The 8,580-nt window shown below is 49.8% G+C and overlaps 1 protein-coding gene across 1 annotated transcript in view; it reads right to left on the reverse strand.

The window, feature by feature from the left end:
- HIP1 (huntingtin interacting protein 1) overlaps positions 1-8,580 on the reverse strand; it is a 209,141-nt gene that overhangs the window by 49,510 nt on the left and 151,051 nt on the right. Inside the window, exons 5-7 of the mRNA XM_017533376.2 lie at positions 5,491-5,571; positions 1,711-1,787; positions 882-943 (exon numbers count right to left, since the gene is read on the reverse strand). Coding sequence (XP_017388865.1) covers positions 882-943; positions 1,711-1,787; positions 5,491-5,571 — 220 coding nt within the window. The remainder of the gene's footprint in view (positions 1-881; positions 944-1,710; positions 1,788-5,490; positions 5,572-8,580) is intronic.

Genomic DNA, 8,580 nt, shown 5'->3' on the forward strand with positions numbered 1-8,580 from the left:
CAACCTCCACTTCCTGGGTTCAAGCAATTCTCCTGCCTCAGCCTCCCAAGTAATTGGGATTACAGGCATGTCCCACCATGCCCAGCTAATTTTTGAATTTTTAGTAGAGATGAGGTTTCACCATGTTGGCCAGGCTGGTCTTGAACTTCTGACCTCAAGCGATCCACCCTTTTCAGCCTCCCAAAGTGCTGGGATGACAGGCGTGAGCCACTGTGCCCAGCAGAGACCTTTCTATTATAAAGACACATGGACATGTATGTTTATTTCAGCACTGTTCACAATAGCAAAGACCTGGAACCAACCCAAATGCCCATCAGTGATAGACTGGATAAAGAAAATGTGGCACATATACACCATGGAATACTATGCAGCCATAAAAAATGATGAGTTAATGTCCTTTGCAAGGACATATATGAAACTGAAAACCATCATTCTCAGCAAACGATCACAGGAACAGAAAACCAAACACTGCATGCTCTCACTCATAAGTAGTTACTGAACAATGAGAACACATGGACACAGGGAGGGGAACATCACACACTGGGGCCTGTTGGGGGGTGGGGGGCTAAGGGAGGGATTGCATTAGGAGAAATACCTAATGTAGATGATGGGTTGATGGGTGCAGCAAACCACCACGGCACATGTATACCTATGTAATAAACCTGCACATTCTACACGTGTATCCCGGAACTTAAAATATAATTTTAAAAAAATACCAAAGAGCTTCAGTCCCTCCCTGTAGAGGAATGGAAAGCCCAGAGATGGGGTATCAATGTCTCCATTTTCCTACCCCTTGTGCCTCACACCTTGCAGGGAGAGGAGGACTGGGAGTTGGGCGGTTGCCATGAGAATCTGGGTTAGACGGGAGGGAAGGGACTCACCCGTTTGGAAGAGGTTGAGTTCACACTCCAGGTAGTCAAACATCTCCACTGTTAACTGGAAACTGGACACAAGAGGAAAGAGAGCTTACACTCCACAGCCTGAGGCTGGTCTGTTACCGTCCCCTCCCGGACGCTCTACACTGCTGCCTCCGGTCCCCAACGCTCACGTGCGTGCGCGAACACACACAACTCCAGCTCCAAGTCTAAGCCCCATGGGTACTATGGCCATTTGCAAATGCAGGCTGGTGAAGTGTCAACAGTAACATTGACAAGTCAGGTGCGGTGGCTCACAACTGTAATCCCAGAACTTTGGGAGGCTGAGGTGGGCGGATCACCTGAGGTCAGGAGCTCGAGATCAGCCTGGCCAACATGGTGAAACCCCATCTCTACTAAAAATATAAAAATTACCTGGGCGTGGTGGCAGGCACCTGTAGTCCCAGCTACTCGGGAGGCTGAGGCAGGAGAATCCCTTGAACCCGGGAGGTGAAGGCTGCAGTCAGCCGAGATTGTGCCACTGCATGCCAGCCTAGGTAACAGAGTGAGACTCCCTCTCAAAAAGAAAAAAAAAGTGACAGTGACAGAGGGAGAGGATAGGTACCAGTGTTGGAGTTGGAGGGCTGAAAGTGAGGCAGACAGGAAAGCTTTGGGGTGTGAAACAGCCAGGCAGGGGTTCTGGATGAGGCACCAGCAATAAATAAGTGGCCCTAAGGCCCAGTCACCTGGTGGCTTTGGTGCCCACCCCAGCCAAGGCCCTTGATGACCCATATGAGAAGTGACAGCATCCGCAAAAGCTTTCTCCCTCCCTGGGCTCAGGGCAGGTGCCACTTACAAGTTGTTCACGTCACTTTCTCCAGCCTCATCCAGCTGGCGGTCACTCATCTGCAGGTTGCCTGGGAACCTGGGATTCTGGAAAGGAGGCAGAGGGAGTCAGGATGGGGCACGTGAAGAACTCTCTTTCAGCCAGCCATGGTGGCACACACCTGCGGTCCCAGCTACTTGGGAGGCCTGGGTGGGAGGATGGCTTGAGCCCAGGAGTTTAAGGCTACAGGTCAAGGCCGCTGTATTCCAGCCTGGCTACAGAGTGAGACTCTATCTCAAAACAAGAAAAAAAGAAAAACTAGCTGGTGTCATCAATCATTGCTCAGTATCTATAGCATGATCCTGTCATTTGTGTGTTTGTCCCTGTGGCAAAGGGAAAAGGCCACAGAGATGGGTGGCCATTCCATCGTGGGGCTTCTACTTGTGCAAGTGAATACCTTAGGTTCTAGGCCAGGCGCGGTGGCTCCCGCCTGTAATCCCAGCCCTTTGGAGGCCAAGCTGGGCAGATCACTTGAGGTCAGGAGTTGGAGACCAGCCTGGCCAACATGGTGAAACCCCATCTCTACTAAAAATACAAAAATTAGTGAAGCCGGATGGTGCACGCCTATAATTCCAGCTTCTCAGGAGGCTGAGACACAAGAATCTCTTGAACCCAGGGGGCAGAGGTTGCAGTAAGCCAAGATCGCGCCACTGCACTCTAGCTTGGGCAACAGAGCGAGACTCTGTCTCAAAATAAATAAATAAATCTTTAATTTTTTAAAGTTTTTGAGACAGAGTCTTGCTCTGTTGCCCAGGTGCAATCTCGGCTCACTGCAACCTCTGCCTCTGGGTTCAAGCAATTCTCCTGCCTCAGCCTTCCAAGTAACTGGGATTACAGGCATGCACCACCATGGTGCCATCAGGCCTGGTTAATCTGTGTATTTTTAGTAGAGATGGGGTTTCACCATGTTGGCCAGGCTGGTCTCAAACTCCTAAGCTCAAGTGATCCACTGGCCTCAGCCTCCCAAAGTGCTGGGATTGTAAATAAATAAATCTAAACAAATTAAATAAAATGAGATGGGGTGTTGCTGTGTTGCTCAGACCGGTCTTGAACTCCTGGCCTCAAGTGATCCTCCCACCTCTGCTGCCCAAAGTGCTAGGATTACAGGCATCAGTCACCATTGTGCCCAGCTGCCGATGTTTCTCCACTCCACATCACCATGGCTCTTACCTGTAGGTTTATTTGATTTGATCATTCCCCCTTTATATCTCCTCGTCAAGGAAGATAGGCATCTCCTGGTCCCTACCTGGCATTCACCCAAGTCTCTGGCACCCGGGACACAGTTTTCCTTTGCCCCAAGTCATGCACCCTGAGATTACAACCTCTGACCTCCTCAATTTCAGTACTTTCACCTCGACTCCACCCCAAGCTACGTGCACTCTCTTTGGACTCTGCCATCATCTAAAACATCCCTGACTAGAACTCTCCACTCCAGCGTCTCCCTCTCTGGCTGCATCACCCAGGCCTCTGCCCTTACAGTCCTCTTCCGCCCTCAAATCCACCCTCTGTCTCAGACATGGCCAGTCCCCTCCTGCTCCCTCTCCTCCCCATCTCTCTGCCTGCATTTGCTTCTTGGCTCAGTCTGGACATCGTGACTGGTGGCCTGGCTCCACTCCCCACCCCCCCCCGCCTGCCTTTCCACCACAGTGCTTCGAGGACCTGCTGAGCCTGGGTCCTTGTCATTGGCTCTGCACCTAGGGCCAGCTGCCAACGGTCCCTGGAAAAGGACTCACAGCTGGTGTCACTGTGCATTTACGCTCTCTGGCCTGAACATCCGTCTGTCAGCTCGGGCAGCTATAACAAGGTACCACACACTGGGTGGCTTAAACTACAGACAGTGTCTCATAGTTCTGGTGGCTGCGGAGCCCAAGGTCAAGGTGCTGACAGATTTCATCCCTGGAGGAGGGGCTTCATCCTGGTTACATCGCTTACATGGCAGAGGAGGGGGAAGCAACTCTCTCCTGCTTCTCTCTTGTTCTATTTTTTAGAGACAGGGCCTCACTGTTGCCCACACTGGAGTACAATGGCGTGATCATCGCTCACTGCAGCCTCCAATTCCCAGGCTCAAGAGATCCTCCACCTTAGCCTCCTAAGTAGCTGGGACTACAGGTGTACACCACCATGCCGGGCTAATTTTTTTTTTTTTTTTTTTTTTAGTAGAGATGGCATTTTGCCACTTTGGCCAGGCTGGTTTTGAACTCCTGACCTCAGATGATCCGCTTGCCTCGGCCTCCCAAAGTGCTGGGATTATAGGCATGAGCCACCACTCCTGGCCAGAGAATAAATTTTTCTTTAATGTGTGCGGGAGTTTTTCTTGTTGTTGTTTTCAAGATGGAGTCTCACTCTGTCGCCCAGGCTGGAGTGCAATGGCATGATTTCAGCTCACTGCAACCTCAGCCTCCTGGGTTTAAGCGATTCTACTGCCTCTCAGTCTCCTGAGTAACTGGCATTAACAGGCGCCCACCACCACGCCCGGCTAATTTTTTAGTATTTTTAGTAGAGACAGGTTTCACCATGTTGCCCAGGTTGGTCTTGAACTCCTGACTTCAGGTAATCCACCAGCCTAAGCCTCCCAAAGTGCTGAGATTATAGGCGTGAGCCACCACCCCCAGCCTAATTGAAAAAAAATTGTTTTTTAAGAGAAGGGGTCTCGCTATGTTGCCCCAGTTGGTCTCACCTCAAGCCTCGGCCTCCCCAAGTGCTGGGATTGCAGGTGTGAGCCACTGCACCCAGGCTGCTTCCCCGCTCTTGTATGGCTAATTGCTAAAAACTCGAAAAGTCCTTTGCTCCTCCACACTTAGACAACACCAGCTTCCCCATTTTCCCTGTTTTCTAAAACCAGGAAAAACAAGAGAGCCGTGAGCTCCAGAGCCTTTGGAAGCAAAGCCAGCTGCATCCTCCTTCCACCCTAATTCTTGAAGCCCACGTGACCATTCCCTTCTGCCCTTCCACGTGATTAAAAGCTAAGGGCCTGGCCATTGGCACTGGCTGCTTCTGATGCCACTGAACTCTGCCCTCTGCCTATAAACAAGGAAAGGGGCCCTCCGATCTCTATCACCCCTGCAGCGCTGCCGCCCCGGCTCCCCGCTCCCCTTCCTCCCTAACCTTCTTCCCAGCCTGGCTTTCTCCACTCCCTCCCTTCTCTCCTTTTCCGCCTAAAATCCTACTGTAGGCTCTTCCTCCTTCCACTTCTCCTTTAATACTTTTCTTTTTTTGAGACAGAGTCTTGCTCTGTAGCTCAGGCTGGAGTGCAGTGGAGCCATCTCGGCTCACTGCAACCTCTGCCTCCTGGGTTCCAGCCATTCTCACGCCTCAGCCTCCGGAGTAGCTGGGATTACAGGCATGCACCACCATGCCTAGCTGATTTTTGTATTTTTTGTAGAGACAGGGTTTTGCCATGTTGGCCAGGCTGGTCTCGAACACCTGACCTCAGGTGATTCGCCCACCTGTGGCCTCCCAAAGTGCTAGGATTACAGGTGTGAGCCACTGCGCCCAGCCGGTTGCTCTTTCTAGTTGCAAAATGGGGAACAGAGAGTGCAGAAGACACAGGCCAAAATCCCAGCCCTCATCGCGCCCCAGGGGCCTGGCGACAGCTTTCCTCTCGCACAGCTGGGGGACACGATTCGCACACTGCCCCAGAAACCCGGCAGTCTATTACCCGAAAGATCTGAGAACTGAGCCTGGGGAGGTGCTGAGGGCTATGGAGCAGGCGAGGCGACGGGGACGGTAGAATTGTCCGCAGAGACTTACTTTGGTGTGGTACTCCATCTTCGTTCTCAGCAGTTTCAGGTAGATGCTGCACAGCTGGCCATACCCCTCACTCAGGTGGCCCTTTCAGGAAGAGGAGAGGAAGAAGAGTCAACAGTAAGAACACGAGAATTGAGAGATCTACAGCCACAAATGTTTTTTTTTTTTGAGATGGAGTCTCGCTCTGTTGCCCAGGCTGCAGTGCAGTGGCGTGATCTCAGCTCACTGCAACCTCCGCCTCCCAGGTTCAGGCAATTCTCCTGCCTCAGCCTCCTGAGTAGCTGGGATTACAGGCGTGTGCCACCATGCCCAGCTAATTTTTGTATTTTTAGTAGAGACGGGGTTTCACCATGTTGGTCAGGCTGGTCTCGAACTCCTGACCTCGTGATCCACCTACCTCTGCCTCCCAAAGTGCTGGGATTACAGGCGTGAGCCACCGTGCCCGGCTGCCACAAATTCTTTGGTAAATAATCTGTCTTCTTTTTCTTCTCCCCTTTATTTTATTTATTTAGAGATGGGCTCTAGCTCTGTTGCCCAGGCTAGAGTGCAGTGGCACAATCTTGGCTCACTGCAGCCTCTGCCTCCTGGGTTCCAGTGATTCTCCTGCCTCAGCCTCCTGAGTAGCTGAGATTACAGGCATGTGCCACCATGCCTGCTCAATTTTTGTATTTTTAGTAGAGATGTGGTTTCATCATGTTGCCCAGGCTGGTCTCAAACTCCTGGCCTCGAGTGATCTGCCCACCTTGGCCTCCCAAAGGGCATGGATTACACTACAGGTGTGCGTCACCACGTCCAGCTCATTTTTGTATTTTTTAGTAGAGATGGGGTTGGCCAAACTAGTCTTCAACTCCTGACCTCAGGTGATCCACCCATCCTCCCACCTCAGCCTCCAAAAGTGCTGGGATTACAGGCATGAGCCACCTCGCCTGGCCATCTACCTTTCATTAATTAATTGATTAATTAACTAATTTTTTGACACAGAGTCTTGCTCTGTTGCCCAGGCTGGAGTGCAACGCTGCTATCTCGGCTCACTGCAACCTCCACCTGCCGGGTTCAAGCGGTTCTCCTCCCTCAGCCTCCTAAGTAGGTGGGATTAGAGGCCTGTGCCACCACACTGGGTTAATTTTTGTATTTTTAGTAAATACATGCTTTCATCATGTTGATCAGGTGGTCTCAAACTCCTGATCTCGTGATCCACCTGCCTCGGCCTCCCAAAGTGCTGGGATTATAGGTATGAGTCACTGCACCCGACCCTACCTTTATTCTTAAATGTAAAATACAATCAATCTGTTTTTCTTGTCTATATGCTGCTATTTTATTCAAGTTCTTAAACTTTCTTTCATTATTTTTAGTGACTGACCAGTATTATTGTAATTTATTGAACTGACTCAATAAATTCAAATGAGCTGAAGCCAATTCAAAACAGTTGAAGGTTCTGCTATCATAAACTATTTCAATGAACGTTCCTTACAGCACAATCTTGTGTACAAACATAAGGACTTCTTTTGATAAATTCCGGACAAAGCTGCCTACTGAGGAATGTTGAGTTTGGTCAGGTGTGGTGGCTCACACCTGTTATCCCAGCACTTTGGGAGGCTGAGGTGGATGGATCACTTGAGGTCAGGAGTTTGAGACCAGCCTGGCCAACACTGTGAAACTCCGTTTCTACAAAAAATACAAAAATTGGCTGGGTGTGGTGGCACACGCCTGTAGTCCCAGCTACTTCAGAGGCTGAGGCAGGAGAATCACTTGAACCTGGGAGGCAGAGGTTGCAGTGAGCCGAGATTGTGACACTGCACTCCAGCCTGGGTGACAGAGTGAGACTCCATCTCAACAACAACAACAACAACAAATGTTGAGTCTCCCACCCTTGGCAAAATCACAGTGGGCTGTTTTCTTCCGTGTATCTAAGGAGTGGAGGGAACATCTCCTCCAGATGGATTCAATAGACTGATAGCATCTGCACTATTACACATAGGATGGGGACCTGTCAAGCCAGGTTTGGTGGCTCATGCCTGTAATCCCAGCACTTTGGGAGGCTGAGGACGGGGGATTGCTTGAGCGCAGGAGTTTGAGAACAGCCTGGCCAACATGGCAAAACCTCATCTCTACAAAAAATTTAAAAATTAGCCAGGTGTGCTGGTGTGGCACCTGTGGTCCCAGCTACTCAGGAAGCTGAAGTCGGAGGATTGCTTGAGCCCACGAGGCTGAGGCTGCAGTGAGCTGTGATCACGTCACCGTACCTCCAGCCTTGGTGACAGAGCAATAAATTTGTCTCAAAACAACACCACCACCACCACACACACAAAAGACTGCCTTCTTGGTATAGGAAAAGTAAAGGTAAATAACAAAATGACAAATGCTTGTATTACTGCACTGAGAAAGTCTGTCCTAAGGACTATGAAGAATTCCACAGCTTCAAATCACTGCTGTGATCAAAGGGAGGAAAATCGGCCGTAAATTCACAAAATCTAGAGCTAAGAATTTATTTTTGTCTGATCTCAATGGAAGCAAATGCCAATTCTCTCTGGATGAACCTGCCTTCATTACACACTTCAAAGAATTCCCACAGACAAAATTCCAAGGAAGATGAGCAGCTTACAACAGAAAATTGCTGAACACAAAGGAAACTACACAACATGGGCAAAATGTACCAAAAGTGATGGAGGACAGAAACAGATCTCTAAGGACTTTAGATAATGGGATTACAAAATAAATACAAAATAACTATGTATCATATATCTAAAGAAATAAGAGACTGTTTCAAAAATATACATGGGGCATCATAAATTATAAAGGAGGAGAATCAGGGCTGGTCACAGTGGCTCCTCCTGCCTGTAATCCCAGTGCTTTGCGAGGCTGGGAAGATCGCTTAAGCCCAGGAGTTTGAGACCACCCTGGGCAACATGGCAAAAGCCTACATCTACAAAAATTAGCTGGTCCATACCAGGTGGCAAGATCACCTGAGCGTGGGAGGTTGAGGCTGCAGTAAGCCATGATCGTGCCACTGCACTCCAGCTGGGGTGACAGAGTGAGACCCTGTCTCAAACAATAACAACAACCCCCTGCAAAAAACAAGCAGATTTGAAAAAA

The sequence above is a fragment of the Cebus imitator genome, unplaced genomic scaffold (genome assembly GCF_001604975.1).
Source record: "Cebus imitator isolate Cc_AM_T3 unplaced genomic scaffold, Cebus_imitator-1.0 Scaffold82, whole genome shotgun sequence".
NCBI classification, from domain to species: Eukaryota; Metazoa; Chordata; class Mammalia; order Primates; family Cebidae; genus Cebus; species Cebus imitator.